The sequence below is a fragment of the Ascaphus truei genome, chromosome 1 (genome assembly GCF_040206685.1).
Source record: "Ascaphus truei isolate aAscTru1 chromosome 1, aAscTru1.hap1, whole genome shotgun sequence".
NCBI classification, from domain to species: domain Eukaryota; kingdom Metazoa; phylum Chordata; class Amphibia; order Anura; family Ascaphidae; genus Ascaphus; species Ascaphus truei.
The window spans coordinates 169,185,288-169,204,000 of record NC_134483.1 but is presented as its reverse complement, the minus strand read 5'-3'; the positions used below and the strand labels follow the sequence as shown (position 1 = coordinate 169,204,000).

Here is an 18,713-nt window from a genome sequence, read left to right as displayed (position 1 = left end):
TTATCAACAAACTTGATACCCTCTACAATTCAATATGCCGTTTTGTTCTCCAATGTAACTATATATATATATATATATACACACACTCATATTACATATACACACACAAACACACACACACACACACACATATATATTTATATATATATATATATACATATACACACACACATATACAAATATACACATGACAGAAATCCAAAGAAGATCCGCAGCACTCACCAAATGTTAGTCAAATGCAAAAAGGTTTTAATAGAACAAATCAAGCATCAGGGGTATTAACAGAAAAAATGGAGCAACGTTTCGGACCTCACGGTCCTTTCTCAAGCCCCTACATATATCTATATAGTATGCTACCACCCAGCATGGAAGCAGAACAGCAAAGAGAGACAGCACTCAGAACAAAACTCACACAAAAATTCTGACGTTGCGATCCTCAGATGGATCTTCTTCCTGTGGGTGTTCCTGTGGGTGTTCCTGGGGTAAAATCCCTCTGGGGAATGAAACGTCGGATTTTTGTGTCTGTTTCAATACATTATTTTGCTGACTTACATCTGAGTGCTGTCTCTCTTTGCTGTTCTGCTGCCCTGCTGGATGGTAACGTACCCTTTACATTATTTATGGGGCTTTTCTGGATATCTACATTGGAGTGCTTGCTGCTTTTTTAACACACACAAACACACACACACACACACACACACACTTGCATAAACTATAAATGTGGACAAACAATTAATGTAGCCCTAAACTTGATGTACTGATCCATTTGAGTATAAACTGATTTTATCTACTTTATTTAGATGTTTACATGTTAAACATCTTGTTCTCCCACAGGTGAAATGGCCATTCATTGGTTTACCATTTACTTTAATGTCTTTAAGAGTTTTTAATCTACTAGGCACTATTAGTGTTTTAATATTTCTTGCTTTCTGAAAAAACAATAAGTACTCTAGATGGTAATTTAGAACCAATGATTGGATCATTTAACATGTGTTTATTAATGTTTATTAAGGATAGATTGAATTTTTAAGGCCGCATTATTAAATTGTGTAACAAAGATAGGTGATTTTGAATTTCCCTCTCCACTCATCAGTTCTCTACCTTTTTTATAAGGACATAGTTGTTTCTTTTTTGATTTATCCAGGAGGTTATGCTGATCTATTTGACCCACTTGAATATTTCCTGAACAATTTTCCTGTTATAACCTTTGGCCACAACTATGTTTACCCACATTTTCTCCTGGGCCAAGAAATCAAGAGAATAATTTCTCCTGACTCTGAAGAATTGGCCCTGGGGGATATTCTCCAACCACTTTCTATAGTGGTTGCTTGTATTGTGCAAATAACTATTGGTCGCAACTGTCTTGAAGTGCGTTTTGGTCACAATTTTCTCATTAACATCTATCGTCAGCTCTAAATTAAAAAAAAATAACTTTTCTCCTGTCAGTCTCAAATGTAAAACGCAGACCCATGTCAGTATTGTCAAATGTCCTTAGAATGTTGGTTAAATCCTCTAACTCCCCATCCCAAATTAACAAAAGGTTGTCTATGAAACAACCATAGAACACCAGACCCCCAGCCTCGTATCTCCCCACACATGTGAATCCTCCCACAATCCCAAGTAGAGGATAGCATAGCTAGGGGCGAATCTGCTGCCCATGGCCATTCCACAGACCTGTAAATAATAAGTGTCTTCAAATAAAAAATTATTGTGCTCTCAAATAAATTTGATTGCTGTCAAAATAAACTCCTTTTGTTTGGTACATACATTTGGATCTGTATTCAAAAAGTGTTCAACAGCCCTTATTCCTTTATTATGGTTTATGCATGTGTACAATGAAGCCATATCACATGTGGCCCAGATGTACGTGGATTTCCAAGGAATCCCAGAGATGGAGTCGATGACATGCAGCGTGGCCCTTAAATATGATTTCAATTTGACCACAAATGGTTGTAAAAAGTAGTCTACGTATGGGGACACGCTGGATGTCATCACCGAGACTATGGGTCTCCCTGGCAGTTGTTCCATATTCTTATGTAGTTTGGGAATGTGATAAAATACGGGTGTTCTAGGATATCTATATAAAGGAAATTGAATTCAGATTTGTTAATCACACCTACAGATTCTGCTTCTGATAGAAAGTTCTTGAACACTTTCTAATAATCTTCCATCGGATCCCTCTCTAATATGGAATATGAAGATCTGTCCCACAAGAGGCAGCTTGCTTCAGCCAAATTGTCTGACCTCTTGGAGGACAATCCCTCCCCCCTTATCTGCTTGCCTAATGACCAATTGTCCCAACCAACTCAATTCTTTTAAGGCTAACACCTCATCTTTCTGGAAATTCCTTTTGTGGATTGTGGTGGTTTTCTAGCACATAGATTCAATGTCCCTCAGGTCCATCATATAAAAAGTATCCACAAACCCTCCCTCAGAATGATAGGGAAAGTAAGTGGATTTGGGGGGTGAAGGAAGAATGCTGTATCTCAGGAATTAAATTAGTAAAATGTGTAAAATTGTGTGTTCTTACTGATGAAGGTTCCTCCAATGGATGTAATGTCAATTGAGAAGGCAAGAAAGCTGACTGAGACAGAGAATGACCTAGATCCAAAAAAATTTACTGAATCCCTCCCACTATTGGAGTCTTAATCAATGAATATTGTGTCAAATGAGAAGGAGAAAGAACTGATTGAGATGGAGAATAACCTAAATCGAACATTTCTGACTAAGTTCATCTCTTGTTATAGTCAGTTCTAATAGTAAATGTTGTGCCAATTAATCCACATCTGAATTAAAGCTCATATTAGCTCTGTTGTATTCCTCCCTTGATAACACCGCTAATCTGTCTACTGATGAGGCATTTTCTGATAACATTGAAGTCATTGCTTGAATGCAATTTAGTTCCTGTGTGTTAATATACTCTTGTTTCTCCCTGTTTTGCATAGCAAAGTGTCTCATTAATGTAATTTTCCATATATATTTATTTAAATCTATGAATAAGTTGAATTTATTTGTAAACTGCTTGGCACAAATGAGAGATAATGATCATTTAGTGTAGTTGTTTACAATAAATTAAATCACTTTGAAAATATCACTATCTGGGGTTTTTATATAATAAAACACATAGATTTAGGTTTTTGTGATTGATGTACAACATAAGATGTTCAGATGTTGAACAATTGTTCAATCTATAAGTGATGACCAGTTCTGTTCTTTTTGTTTATTTAAAAAAATTAAATATTAATAATTAAATATTAAAAATTGAAAGTATTCATGAAAATTATTGATATTCTCCTTCACTCTCCTCCATTCACTCTCCATCTCTAAGGGATATTGTATAGATTGAAATCAGTGGAAATCTCTAAGAATTAATTAATGTAGGTTATTCATACATGTTCACTATAATAGTGGATTGGTATTATACACTAACATCTCAACAACCATGTGAGATTAGTATACATCCAAAAACCTATCCAAAGTTTAATATGTTAGAAAGTTGCCATCTTTAGGATGGGATTTGGATAACAATTGTAGTTGTTTGTAGTTTCCTTTTATATGCAATTTGGCAATTATTTAGAAGACCAAACAATTCTCCGCTGTCCTCTATATTCCAAAGAATATAGAGGTTTTCTTCTTCCATTCTTTATACGTATAAAAAATTGATTAGATTAAGTGTTTAGAACACGGTTGTCAAATTTGTGCAAATTACTGATTATCATGTTGTTGGAAAATATTTAATTATATAACTCTTTGTTACTCTATCTAGACTATAGTTGCTAATCTTAGGGACTTAGTGTAATATGCATATAGGTGTAGATTTAATAGGTCTCTCCTGATTGGATTCTGGTGCTATATATACCATACATAAGCCACCAGAATCCATCCCCTGATGAAATCAGTTTAACTGAAGAAACGCGTAGGGTCGCGTGCTGCTGTGAGAGGCAGTGTGTAAAGGTTTTCTGAATCACTACGCCGGAGAAGGTGTTGACACACTGCCCTGAGGACTGGGAACTTTTCCTATCTGGAATTCTGTGAATTTACTGCTAGTTGCCAGAGCACTCCCTAAAGAGCAACACGCATTGGGAAGATTCGTGAGGAGGTGATCCCACGACGGACCGTGCAAAGCAGATAGAGCTCATAACATGTTAAAAATCTCTCTCTCTCTCCTTTCTCCCTTCTCCTCTCTCTCTTCTCCCTTTTCCTCTCTCTCTCTTCTCCCTTCTCCTCTTTCTCCTCTCTCTTCTCCTCTCTCTTCTCCTCTCCCTTCTCCTCTCTCTCCTCTCCCTTCTACTATCTCTCCTCTCCCTTATCCTCTCTCTCCTCTCCCTTCTCCTTTCTCTCCTCTCCCTTCTCCTTTCTCTCCTCTCCCTTCTCCTCTCTCTCCTCTCTCTCCTCTCTCTCCTCTCTCTCCTCTCTCTCCTCTCTCTCCTCCCCAGAGACATGGTTGGATTATAAATAGGAGGGACCTAGAGCTCCACCTTCAGATCTCAAGTGGAACCAGAGGAGGGGGTCTTACCTATACATAGTTAAGTACTGTTGTATCTGGGTAGAAGTCCTTTTGTTGTTTTGATATATAGGGAAGTTCCCTTCAAGATAGTCTCACTAGAAATGGAAGAGTCATCGAAGTACAGAGGTACCTGAGGTGTGTTCACCCACAATAGGGGAATATGGGCACTTCAGACTAGGGTGCTAGTTAAGGCCTAGGAGTATCACCAGGGAATTACAGGAGGGAAAAAATCTCTCCAGTTCTGTCCCAAGTGATTATGTCAATGTTTAAATTAGATGGCACCCTGTCGTTTGACCTCAGTGATGAGGAACCACCATCATCTGTTGTTGTTTTGCCCTGAAATGGGGATAACAAAGTAAAGAATTGTGCCTCATTGGTAATGCTGAACATTCCAAAGAAGCGGTATTGGACTGTTCCCATTAATATTAATGTTTAAGAAAAGTTCCTGGCACCCTCCATTCATTTGCTTTCCACAGCTGCCTGCACGGATGCCAACACCCTGGGAGACAAGAGCCGGTGAGCATCATCTGAACTTTACTACAACACCTGACAGACTTTGGGACACTTTCGTGTAGTCCCTCTTTTGTTGGGCCGGGGAAGAGTTATTACATATATACTGTACATACACACAAACCCCATACAAATATAAACTTACCTTACCATTGCCAGCACATGGTAAAGAGAAACCAGCCAAGGAGAGGAGCTCTGAAGTGAGCTCTGCAGTGCCACCTAATGTCCGGAGTCGGAGCTCTTCTCTTCTATACTACCGACCTGAATTGTTGAATTCTGACTGGCTCGTGGGGCAATTTTCCCCCTGCCCCCCTGACCAGCCCGCCCCTGACTGTAGGGTCACTTACCAGGTATCTTTGCATCAAATGAATCCACAAGTTCGAGAAGTCCCACTACCTGGGAGGACGTGATTACTGAGCTTGTCCCTCTCTAGTCTTCCTTTCCTGAACTGCGTGGTCTGCCATTTTTTTATTTACTTTGCTCTTCTTGCTCAATATCAATTGGGCGGACAGTATTGTCAAGAGCATTAATGCACTCAAGCCTGCACCCCCAAATGCACTGCTTTTAGGCAGTGCTGGTCTTGGAGCAGAGAGACCCCATTCATTTAGACTGGTTATCTGCTACTCCATTGGTGAGGATTTTTAAATCTGCATCATTGAGTTTGAGGCTTTGAATACTGCCAGCCCCAGCAGCAGGAGCAGCCCCAGCAGTGGAGGTAGAAGCTTGCTCGCCAATCTCTACCGCTTAGCAGTCGAACATGGCTGAGTGTTTCCGTTTGTAATGTGTATTTATTTGAAATTGTAACATGCTCATGGGCACGGTATTAGGGCACGCAAATGTGTAATGGGTCACTAACGCATGTGCGCTAATAACACTTTTTTCCAATGCGCATGTTCAGTGTATTTTTTTTACTCGTCCCAACGCTATGATAATCTCCGTTAATCCAGGTAACATTACGATGTTCGTTTTGCTAATAAATTTCATTTTTGCATTTCATTAGCTTTGAGAATCGCCGTTAACAAGAAGGAAAATAATGTCCGTTCCCTATTTCATGAACGTCACGTTATTAGGTACAGATGCAGCCACGAGTATCCGAACACTTGCCTTGGAAAATCTTGGGCTATCTCCCAGTAATGCTGCAACATTTCTGTGACATTTCTGCAGCAAGACCCATTCAGTTTGAATGGGACTGCAAGAACCCCCGTTGTGTTAATCCGATGGGCCATTAGTCTGTCTGCAGAAATGTCACAGAAATGTTGCAGCATTACTGGGAGATTGCCCCAGTTTTCCAAGGCAAGTGTTCAGATACTCTTGGCTGCATCTGTATCTCGGCCTCCTGAGAACCCACCCCTTAGTCACGTTACTATCATTTAATCCAAGCATATTAAAGTGATGTCAAATTAAAACATACAAACCAGAATTTTTTATTTATTCCTTAAAAAAAGTTTAACATTTAATTTGAATTGCTTTTTTTTTTGCACCCACAATATAAATGTTTCTACGGTGCTTTCTTATTAAAGTGATATATATTTACAATATAAATAATGAGATGTATTTAATTAAAAAAAAATATTACAACAGAGATGTTACCATACACAAAAACGTTGTTTAAAGATTGATTTAATGTCATAAATATCAGTCAATGAAAAACAAAAGGCACTACAAATGTTTTTTTTTTAATCCTTTTTGATATGTATTAAGACAATTGAAGAATAATTATGCACTGTTTTTAATTAGACATTCTTATACAGTACATTGTTATTTTTAAAACTTTAATTTTCAAAGATTGAGAAAAACATTTTGAAATGTCGTCAAAGTGAAAGCATTTTAGAGGAGGTGCAATTCCTAGTACAGTACTGTTCTTTTTCCTGTCTATGAATGGCTTTACCCAATCATATCTTAGTATGCAAATGTACTTAATCCAATCTGGACTAAAAGACAAAAAGAAAGCCGAGTCTTCAGTCAGGATAAAATCACTGAGCTTGACTAATACTGCACTTTATTTCACCTGTGTTTCAATAAATAGGCTTAAAATGTCAACTGAAACTAAGAAAAAAAGTGATGAAAACGGTGGTCCATTTTCAAATATGCCTGCTCCACTGAGAAACTTGGAAATTAAATACACCAAGGTAAGAGAAAAAAATGAAAATGTTCTCGTACTTTGTTTTTATTCCCTCTACAGACATTGCATGTTCTTTTACGTTTGCTAAATAGTTTGAAAAAAAGATCAATCACTGTTCTTGATGCTTTCTATTTTGTATGAAGTAAACATGCATAGAGCTGTTTCACATTGCTGAAAAAATTCCTTCTGTTTAACCTTGACTTTGGAACTTGTTTATATTTAAAGATTAAGTGATTTTCCCTTTGAAAAAGTCCATAATTCAACTGTACAATGTGTTTTTTTTTACCATCTTAATAATAATGCATACATTACAAACTATGCTCATATAATCTTTTCTGTCAATTCCTGCGTTGACATTCAGACCAACATATTTTTTATGTATTTTTGTTGTTGCTTCTCTTGATGCAAGAACAATATTTAACGGTATCAATAAAGAATAAAGGTGAATTACTGTAGTGGTGAGCAATGGGGAAACAATGCTTAATACACCCTTCAGAGGATTACACTCGCAGCAGTGCTACAATACATATCTCCAACTGCACACTGACACGTATATTATTCCACTGATACAAGTGCAAACAAGACATTATCAGATAAACAGAAAGGCATTCGTAACTGACCATTGGTAATAAAATATAGAGACAGTTCACTGTATCATTGAAAGAGCTGATACTCTGGAAAATGTGCTTCACAGTTTCAACAGTAGTGTACATGTATACTGTAAGTACAGGTATCTGCTGTACTTTGGACAACATTTCAACACAAAATGACTGTTGAACTTGTGTCCTTTAGTTTAGAGTCTCAGATAGACGGTTGGAATGTAGGCCAGGGAGTGCTGAACATTGCAAAGTCTGACCTGTTTGGTAAAATTATTTTTATCTGCTACAATGTGTTTTCTCACATAAAAGCACGTAGATAAATATGGAACATCTTTGCAAAAGTATTCATACACGTGTTTTTTTTCACATCTACTGTTTTAATTCTACATGGTTAACACAGAAATTACATGGTTTTTTTTAGAAACTTTTTAAATTATTATTATTTCTGTGGTTTACAGCATTAAAAGTTCATGTAAAAAGAAAGCAGTGACGAAAAGAGAACTTCATAGAGGCATGTAGCGAGATCTGTTTTTGATTGTTATCATCTGTCTACAGAGCTTACTCTGGGTGCTTATTTTAAAAAATAGGACGTAATCCAGAAATCAAGATTCAGAAGGTTCAACAAACGATACTTTATGTGCCTCATAATTATATCATGAGCAGAATGTTAGTTAAGCTAATGATCAGTACGACCTGTGTTATAATAGCAGCATTACTATGTTTAACCCTATTACTGCCTCTTAGAAAAGAGCTCTAATATGTAGATTCTGGCTGCAGTAAATGGGTTAAAATGAATTATAATCATAGATTGGATTGTCCGGTCATAATAACGGGTATGACTCACACGAGAATACTAACACCGAGTTAATGCTAATTCTTTTCATCACATTAAAAAAAAGTTTGAAAAATGCACAGCACTTAGCTTTTTACACTTTTAGATATTTCAATATAGTGCTCTCTTCTACTTACAACACAAATTGCAAAACCAAATTTATTGAAATTGTTAAAAAATAAATGCTCATGGTCAACGTGTTGGCACTCCAAAACATCTTGACAGAGGCTGAGTGGAGTGAGAGTTAGAGTGAGAGAGAGAGAGAGAATCGGCGCACTGTGAAATCGATATAAAAAATATATTTAAAAAACAATAACACTATATACTTGTATATCAATTTTGAAATACAATTCTGAACAAAGTACTGCTAAAATGTGTCCAAATGTATACAAGAAAAGACAAAAATCCCCAATGCTACATCCAATTGATCATATATATATATATATATATATATATATATATATATATATATATATATACATGCAAATGAACATACAGTAATATTTACAGTTGCTATATATATATATATATATATATATATATATATATATATATATATAGTTAAATAGTTAACTGTTTGTCTTTTCATAAATAAGGGTCATTTCGTTAAACTCTGTAGATAGATAGATAGAAGATAGATAGATAGATAGATAGATAGATATAATATCAATATTAATCAAGCTCAAAACACAGACCACAATATTATATATGTATATATTTATATGTGTCAATTGGAGTTCCAATGGAAAAGTGACCAAATATACTACAATAAACAAAGAAGCCCCAATGCACATCCAATCTGATAAATTGTGTTCAGTACTATATGTTTTTCTGGCTATGTATTATTGTTTTGTTTCCTCTTTTCTCTATGCAGCGAAAGAAATACAAAGGACACAGTATAAAATTGACAGTGTAGGACTTGCTGATAATGTTTACCATGACATGGCTGCAGGTTTGAAATGTTTTGGCCAAAGGATTGAACTAAATGACCCATACATATGATAAGAAAAAATATTAATAAAACATATAGTAATTAACAAAATGTGTCTTATTAGATGTGCATTGGAGCTTCTTTGTTTATTATGTGTGTGTAATATATATATATATATATATATATATATATATATATATATATATATATATATATTTATATATACACATATACATCTATATATATATATATATATATATATATATATATATATATATATATATTTATATATATATATATATATATATATATATATATATATATATATATATATATATATATCATTGAAAAGTGGTAAGCATAGGCATCACTGTGCACTTACAGCAAAGAACTTCACAGCAAGATGCTTTATAATTTTTTGTGGGTGTATCTTTGTGTGTGGTGTACGACAAAAAGTGTACAAAGTTAAATTATTTGTACATTACTTACCCACAAGGAGAAATCTTATACTGGCCTCTAGGAATGAACGCTGCTGATTTGTATGTTAATATTGAATTAATAAAACCTGACACTCCTCAGATGAATGCAAAATCCTGCGAAGAAAAGATGCAGGACATATTTTGATTTGTTTGGATTAAAGTATTGGTGTCCCTTCTTTGAAGAAGTAAATTATTTTTGCATCCACCTGAGATGTTCCCTGGAATTTCTCATTCAGAAGTGCAACACGACACTTACAAGCCTTTTTAATCAAGTCCTCTGCAATGAGGCAGAACAGTTAAGTAGATTTTCATAGGGGCAATTTATTGTGCCACCGAAATTTGCAGGACTGAGGAATTTATTTACAGTATAAAGGCGTGGGAGCACTGCACTTGCAATATTTTGTATTCTCCTGTAGCTTTGTGGTAAGAACACTGCCTTTAAACCAGGTGAACGCAGACCCAATCACTGTGTAAACCCTCCTTGTGACACTTTAACTTTCTCTGCCTAGTCACTGTGCCTCAGGCACCAACAAGTAAATAGTAGGCTGCTGCAAATGTACAGCTCTGTGTACACACTGTCATACAATTCAGATTAATATATAGTAGTAAATATGTATTACATTCTACGCAAATGTAAAAATGACCACTTTCATGCAACTATGATTAATCAATAACATAAATGTTTCATACGCTGGTGGTGTTCCTTGTGGCTTCAGCTAAATGCGTATTGCATAGTAAATACAGTACTACCAAGTTTTAGGGACTAAGCCCCCAAAATTATTTGTCTCACTTACATTGCAAATTAAATTTGTTTAATAAAATATGTAAAACAATTGCGCATTTAATTAGCACCAAACAGAATGATCCATTTATAGTTATATGGAATGATATACATGGATCAGGACTTATACTATTTGAGTTATGAAATCATGTTACAGTATGATTCCAGAAAAAAAGCATTAATAAAATGATGTAACTAAAATTGTACCAGAGACTTAGGGCCTCATGCAGAGAGCAGCGCAAAAAGTGAAAGCGGCATTAATTGGTGGATTCTGTCTTCAGAAAGGCAGAAACCGGCAAGTTTAAAAAAAAGCGCCATTTTTTTTTTTTTTCCTTCAAATTCGCCGCGCGGCTGGAGAGTTTAAAATCTCTCCAGTTTTTTTCTCTGCCGTATGCAGAGAGCCGCGATCGCCATCTAGTGGCTGTTCGCGGCAAAAAAATGGCGCGATTTTCAACATTTTCCCTCTCCACCAAGCAGCTGGCGCTCCGCGGCCGGTGGAGAGGGAAAAAAAAAAAACGCGATTTTTTCCCCAGTAGTTTCAAGAGCGCTAATAGCGCTGGTTGAAACTCTCCATATGCAGAAAGGCAGTTTTCTGCCCTTTCTGCATATGGACATAAAAACTCTCCAAAAAAGGTAAAAATTTTCCCCCTCTCCAATTCTGCATAGCGCTGCTCTCTGCATGAGGCCCTTAATTGTTCATACTTTCAATAAATGCCTAAATATATAAACTTATGTCTGTACTGTATATAAAGATAAAATGGATTAATCTGAAAGTTGTAGGGGTCTATTTAGCAAACCATATTATATACACTAGATCCCTATTGATGTACTCAAGAGCTACTGCTGAAATAAAACAAAACATTTAATATGACTATAATAAAAACAATGTAGGAAAAAAACAAAAGTAATTAAAAGAGAAATAAAGAGTCCCAACTAGAGTTCACCAATGATCTGTAAATGTTGAGGGACAACCTCAGTCTCCTGGACGCTGCTAAAACGTGCAAGTGCAAAATACCCTTGTGTAACACTATTGGGTGAAACCAGGAGGTGTAATCTCCAAAGTGAGCCCTGGATAACAGTATCAGCTGGTAATAAGGTTTGGACAATCTGTAAAGCATAGACTGTGTGTGAAAGATAGAGTGGAATATATGACATATACAGGAGAGCAGATAATGGTGGTACAAGGTCAGTGTCAAACGGCGATGGCTTCACTTAGGGTGGTTAATACCCTCTATTAGTTTCGCAATGTGACTGGTAGTGAGGGTTGAGATTTTTCAACCCTTACTGACTGCTGATACTGTTATCCAGGGCTCACTTCGGAGATTACACAGCCCAGTTTCAGTGGAGCTATTAACCGCTAGTTTTGCGTGAGTGTATTTTGCACAGGCACGTTATAGTAGCGTCCAGGAGAGCATTTACCGATCATTGGTCGACAGTAGTTGAGAATCTTTCTCTTTAAGTTACTTTAGTTTGTTTCCTGCATTGTTTTTATTATAGTCATATTAACCACTAAGTTTTATTTTAGAGGTAGCTCTTGAGTGCATCAATAGGGGTCTTGTGTAAATAGTATGTTTGCGATTTATTTCCTGATAGCACCCCTCTGGTTTTCATCTTACCTCACTACAAACTGTAGGTTTGAGTAGGTAGTTTTCAGTCTATTGATAAAAGTTTAATTGCTGTAAAGCTTGCACACAAAAAAAAACCAGCACCAGATTTATCAAGGAAAACATCCCCATTAAAACCAATAGAAATGTATTTTTTGATAACTCTGCTGCAGTAAGTTGGCCCCAGTTTTGCAGCAAGAAGACTTTCATATTGTAAAAGACCACTCAAAAACTGATGAGTAGCTAAGTGCTAAGATTTTTTTTCTATTATTTCTCTCTTGACAGAACAGTATATCTAATGTTGACATTTGGAACAGGTCTTCCTTAGACCGTACATGCGCATATTATGTTACATTTTATCAATATGTCAACAGCACAACAGCCAATAAGGACAAATCTGCAGTTGGCAGAATCCCATAATGATTTAGGCCAGGAAAACCTGTGTTAACATTATAAAGGAGCGGCTCAGTGAGTAAAGACACTGACTGGCACTGAGTTTGAAGCAGGGGAGCATGGTTAAATTCCCGGTGTCGGCTCCTTGTGACCTTGGGCAAGTCACTTTATCTCCCTGTACCTCAGGCACCAAAAACATAGATTGTAAGCTTCACGGGGCAGGGACCTGTGCCTGCAAAATGTCTCTGTAAAGCGTTACGTAAAAAACTAGCAACGCTATATAAGAACATGCTATTATTATTATTATTATTATTTCTTCTTACTCCAGTGGCTCCCCGCAGTGGGTCCTGCACAGATCAACCACACTGCATCGGTTTCCAGTGCCGGTAAATTAAATTAAATTCATTGCCAGTAAATGAAACCCTGAATCTGTACAATATGACAAATAAATCAGCCATGCCTCAGGCAGACAATATGAAGCTGCAACATCAGGAGATGATGTTGCAACTTTTTATTGGTGACCCCGGCAGCCATACTCATATTTTTTTGCCAGAATCTGGCAAAAATGTAAAAGTTGCATTTATTGGGCATCGGGGGTTCCGCACAGCTGGGAACACAATGATTGAGCTTTGTCATTTTTTCTGTTAGAGATTTGAAGAGGCAAGGAGCTGCTGGCGGGGTTCTCAAAGGTGCTTCTGGGTGAAAGAGATATACACACAGCAGAGAAGCATGGAGAAGTCCAGCCAGCAAGCTGGAACCAACTGAAGTGGACAGGGTAATGCCTTTTGCTCTGCAAATAGGAAAGGGCTAGATCTCAATGATAAAAGACCTGGTCTACCGTGACAGGCTTTTTTCTGCTGTCACAGAAGATCAGGCAATTTACACTTTTTTAACCGGGATCATTCAAAACTAGGTAATGAAATAAATTGAAGGCTAATTTCTCGCTATGCACCATCCTGACCCTTGCGTTCTGCTCAAGGATGTCTTCTCTCTACCCCCTTTGTATCTAAAGCCCTCTCCCACCTTAAACCTTTCTCACTGACATCCCCACACCTCTAGAATGCCCTTCCCTCAATACCCGACAAGCACCCTCTCTATCCACCTTTAACACCCATTTTAAGACACACTTGCTTAAAGAAGCATATGAATAGCACTGTGGCTAATACTATACACATGATACATGTGCTCGTCTCAAATCAGGAGGCGGACCCGCAGGGCTGAGGTAGGGATACAAATAAACCGACCACAACCCAGGGACAGAGTTCTGTAAGAGTATCCGTAGTCGGTATGGAATCAGGGGTCAGGGCTGGCGGCAGAGATGCAAAGTCGAGGAGGCAAACAGAAGTCAGGGCAGGTGGAAGGCAGCGAGGTTGGGGTCATGGTCCGGGGTCAGCAACAGGAATTAAAAACAAGCGAGGGGGTAAGGCGTTACTGAAAAGACCAAAAGGAGCTGCAAACACACAAAACGTTGTTCGGCAACTCCCTATGGTAACTGCAGCCTTATAAAGCAGGCTGCCAGTACCCAAAATGGCCACAGAGAGCAGAAAGGGCAGGAGAGACAGAAAACCTGGACCGCAGTGAAAACCTGGCACAGATCAAGCAGAATCCTTACAGTACCCCCCTTGAGGAGAGACCTACGGGTGATCTAAGTCGGTTTGGTAGGAAATTTTCGATGAAACCCCCGGACCAGGTTGGAGGTATGGACATCCCTGGACCTGAGGAGACACGAAATCCAGGGGGAGCATGGGGAAGAAACAAAAAACAGAAAATAGACCTAAGTGCATATGATTTGATGGATTCTTTGAGTCTTGGCTCTTGAAGAAAGGCTATTTACAAGCTGTAAGAATATTAAAAGCGGTGTTTGACAATCAGTCAGTGGTAGATGTATAAGTGTGGCGTTGTCAGGGCGGTTCAGGTACTCAGATGGATGTGTCCCAAGTAAAAGAGAGAGAAACAGACTTGCATAGCGCAGATCAACCAAGGTATAAAAAACTTTTATCTACGTATAAAAAATGCACTCACAATAAATAGAATAAAAACGGGCATGTCACACTATATAAGTGTACTGGAGGATATCATCAGCCGGCTGGCTCACCATCCCAAGACACTCCATCCTCCTCCGTCGCTGCCTCCGCTCTGCTGCGTTCCCGCGCGGCTCGGCGTCTGACGTCAGATCCGGTGTCGTCTATTTTTGGGGGCTGGACCTTCCGTGACTCCTCTCCAGACTGCTCCGTTGACTGTTCCGTTAGTGAACACCTTTTGTATTAGTTTGCACCTTTTGTCACTTTATCACTATACCATACCTGGACCTGATCCATGAATTTTCTTCAGGTCCGTAACCTTTCGAATGGACCAAGTACTTTAGCCCGCCACAGGATCTACGGGCTACAGTAGCCAATATTTGGCTTACTTCAAATTACTCCTGGCCATCCACCAAGAACTTTTTAGGAGGGGGGAGTGTAGCAGGAGAGAAGGTGTTCTGGATGAACGGCTTGATGAGGGAGACATGGAACAATGGGGGTATTCTTAAGGTATCCGGAAGTTCCAGTTTGAACTCCACCGGGTTGACTTGTTTCAAGATTTTAAACGGTCAAATGAACTTGGGCCAGAGTTTGGAGGATGGCTGTTTCAAGCGGATATTTTTCGGAGCCAGCCAGACCTGATGTCCCACTTGAAACAGAGGTGGTGGTCGTTGACGTTTATGTGCCTGGGTTTGTTGCTGAAGAGCGGCTTTGGTCAGATTGACCTGGATTTTCTTCCAGTGTAACTGGAGTCCTTGGATTTTGTCATCCACTGCAGGAAATCTGGAGAGGGGACTGGAAAGAGGAAGGGCAGCGGGATGGTACCCGTAGGCACAGAAGAACAGTGATTCCAGTGTTGAATCGTGCTTCATGGAATTACAGGAAAACTCGGCCCATGGGAGCAGATCAACCCAGTTGTTCTGTAGTTAAGAAACAAAACAGTGGAGGAATATTTCTAAGGACTGATTGGTCCTTTCCATGAGACCATTGGACTGGGGATGGTAGGAAGAAGAGAAATGTAAGGAGATACCAATTCTTTAGCAGAAGGCCTTCCAAAATCTAGAGATGGATTGGGATCTGCGATCTGAGACTATATCCATCGGGAATCCATGGAGATGGAATATCTCTTTAATAAAGATCTCCGATAGTTCAGATGCTGTGGGTAGCTTCCTAAGAGGAACAAAATGGGCATGTTGTGTGAATCTATTGACCACTACCAGTATGGTAGTCATACCCATGGAGGGAGGCAGCTCCACAATAAAATTCCTGGAGAGGTGGGTCCATGGACGGGTGGGGATTGGTATAGGTTTAAGCAACCAATGGGGTAACGTCCTTGGCACCTTCATCTGAGCACAAATAACGCAAGCTGCCACAAACTCCTGTACGTCTTTGCGGAGCTCTGCCACCAAAAGTTTGTTCGAGGATGTGGGGTGACCAGCCGTCTTGGAGTTATGACCCCATTGCAATACCTCACTTCGGAATTGGGGAGGAACAAATAATTTAGACGAACGTGTGGATGTTAATCTAAGATCCTCTGCCTGAGCATGCAAAATCTGTTGCAGAAGTGATGAAGATACGGCAGAAATGATCTTTGCAGGTGAATGATGGGTCCCTGCTCTATCTACTCGGACCCGCCAGGAGATAATTGTTGAGATAGAGCGTCTGCTTTGGTGTTTTTGGATCCTGGACGATGAGATCACAAAGTTGAACCGAGTGAAGAAGAGAGCCCACCTAGCCTGACGCATCCCAAGTCTCCTTGCCCCTTCCATGTATTCGAGGTTCTTGAGGTTTGTAAGGATTGAAATCGGAGAAGTTGTCCCCTCAAGCAAATCCATTCTCCATTCTGCGAGAGCCATTTTCATAGCCATGGTAGAATTTTTTTAAGAAAAGAAGGCACAGGGGATGAGTTTCCCATGAAAATGCTTCCTTTGAGAAAGTACGGCTCATGCTGCCAGATTGGATGCGTCCACTTCAAGCACAAAGTGTTTCATAGAATCTGGATGGATCAGCACAGGTGTGGAAAAAAAGGCGGACTTTAGCATCTCGAAAGCCAGAAGAGCCTCAGCGGACCATATCTTAGGATTCGCCCTTTTCTTAGTAATAGCCTTAATGGGTGCAACCAACTTAGAAAAATTCCTGATGAATCGTCGGTAGTAGTTGGCGAACCAAATAAATCATTGTATCGGTTTGAGACTTAACGGTAAAGGCCAGTCCAGCATGGTCGATACTTTCGCACGATCCATCTCGAACCCATGGGAAGAAATGAAGTACCCAAGGAAAGAAATCTTCTTCTTTTCGAATTGACACTTCGAACTTGATGTAGAGGGAGTGGTCCCGAAGTCTTTAGAGAATCAATCTAACCTGTGCCCGATGTTCGGTCAAAGAACTGGAAAAGATAAGGATATCGTCTAGATATACCATGAGAAATTGGTCCAATAGATCACGGAAAATCTCGTTTATGAAGTTTTGAAATACGGCCGGTGCGTTGCATAAGCCAAATGGCATGACTAGATATTCGTAGTGCCGTCACGGGTATTGAAGGCTGTTTTCCACTCATCACCACTCTGATCCGGATCAAATTGTGGGCTCCTCGAAGATCCAGTTTGAAGATGGTAGCCTTGCGTAAGCGGTCGAAGAGTTCAGGAATGAGGGGTAGCAGATATCGGATCTATACAGTGATTTTATTTAGGCCTCTGTAGTCAATACATGGCCTGAGTGAACCGTTTTTTTTGGAAATGAAGAAGAAACCCGCTCCAGCGGGAGAACTTGATTTTCGAATAAACCCACGCTGAAGGTTCTCTGAAATGTATTCCCGCATAGACTTGGTCGCTCAATCGATCTTGGGGTTGTGGTGTCGCAGCTAGGGAAGTCCTAGAACCACTGTTGTCGAGGGAGAGAAAATCACGTAGAATGATAGTGACTCTTTGTGAAGTGCCCCAACCATGACCAGCAAACGATTAGTCTCGAGAGTGATGGTCCCAGGTATCAGAGGTCTTCCATCAATAGCCACTACTGGTAACGGAATCACCTTAGTACGGAGAGGAAGGGAGTGGAGTTTTGCAAATGCGTGGTCTATGAAATTCCGTGCAGCTCCTGAATCCACAAACGTCTGAGTGAAAAGTGATGCTGGTCCCCAGGAGAGTGAAACTGGCAGGAGGTCTGTGAAGGTTGTGGTGAAGGAAGAATAGAAGAAATGTCCAGAGAATATACCTCTATCTTCACTGAGCATTGGAGTTTTCCTGATTTAGGACAGTCTCAGACATGGTGACCTTTGAGCCCACAGTAGACGCACAGTCCCCTGACACGTCTCCTAGTTCTCTCCTGCTCAGGTAATTTGGTATCACCTAGTTGCATCGGTTCCTCCTCTGGGAGAGGTGTAGAAATAGGGGTCTGAAAGTGGGGGCTAAGCTGAATTGTTGGGGTTTTTGGAGACTGGGCTCGCTCGGTCTGCCTTTCTCATATCCAGAGGTCCATTCTGATACAGAGGGCAATCAGTTCCTCCATATCTTTGGGAAGATCCCAGCAAGTCAGTTCATCCTTTACACGCTCAGAAAACCCCTGCCAAAATGCTGCCACCAGAGTTTCATTATTCCAGCCCGTCTCAGCAGCAAGGGTTCGGAACTCAACGGCATACTGGCCTGCAGTACGGACTTCTTGTCGGATTCGAAGGAGTGAAGCTGAAGCAGAGGAGACGTGACCGGGGGTGTCGAATACTCTTTTAAATGCCTAGAGAAAGGCAACGGAGTCGTTGATCAGTGGGGATTCTCTTTCCCACAGAGGGGAAGCCCAGGCCAAGGCCTCATCTATTAGTAGGGAAAGGACATAGGCTACCCTGGATCGGGAGTGCTGAACATGGAGGGCTGGTGTTCAAACTGAATCGAGCATTGGTTCAGAATCCCTCTACAAGCAATAGGGTCCCCTCCATAACACAGAG

The 18,713-nt window shown here is 39.5% G+C and overlaps 1 protein-coding gene and 1 long non-coding RNA gene across 3 annotated transcripts in view; one reads left to right on the top strand and one right to left on the bottom strand.

The window, feature by feature from the left end:
- Nucleotides 1-18,713, top strand: part of ALDH1A1 (aldehyde dehydrogenase 1 family member A1) — a 115,433-nt gene that overhangs the window by 53,133 nt on the left and 43,587 nt on the right. For both annotated transcript variants that reach the window (XM_075598143.1, XM_075598154.1), the window contains one exon: nt 7,044-7,146. In XM_075598143.1, coding sequence (XP_075454258.1) covers nt 7,044-7,146 — 103 coding nt within the window. The remainder of the gene's footprint in view (nt 1-7,043; nt 7,147-18,713) is intronic.
- On the bottom strand, nt 7,010-10,458 carry LOC142493700 (uncharacterized). Its single transcript, XR_012801189.1, has 2 exons — nt 9,991-10,458; nt 7,010-8,846 (listed from the first exon to the last, which is right to left on the bottom strand). It is a non-coding gene; the product is annotated as an uncharacterized LOC142493700 (long non-coding RNA).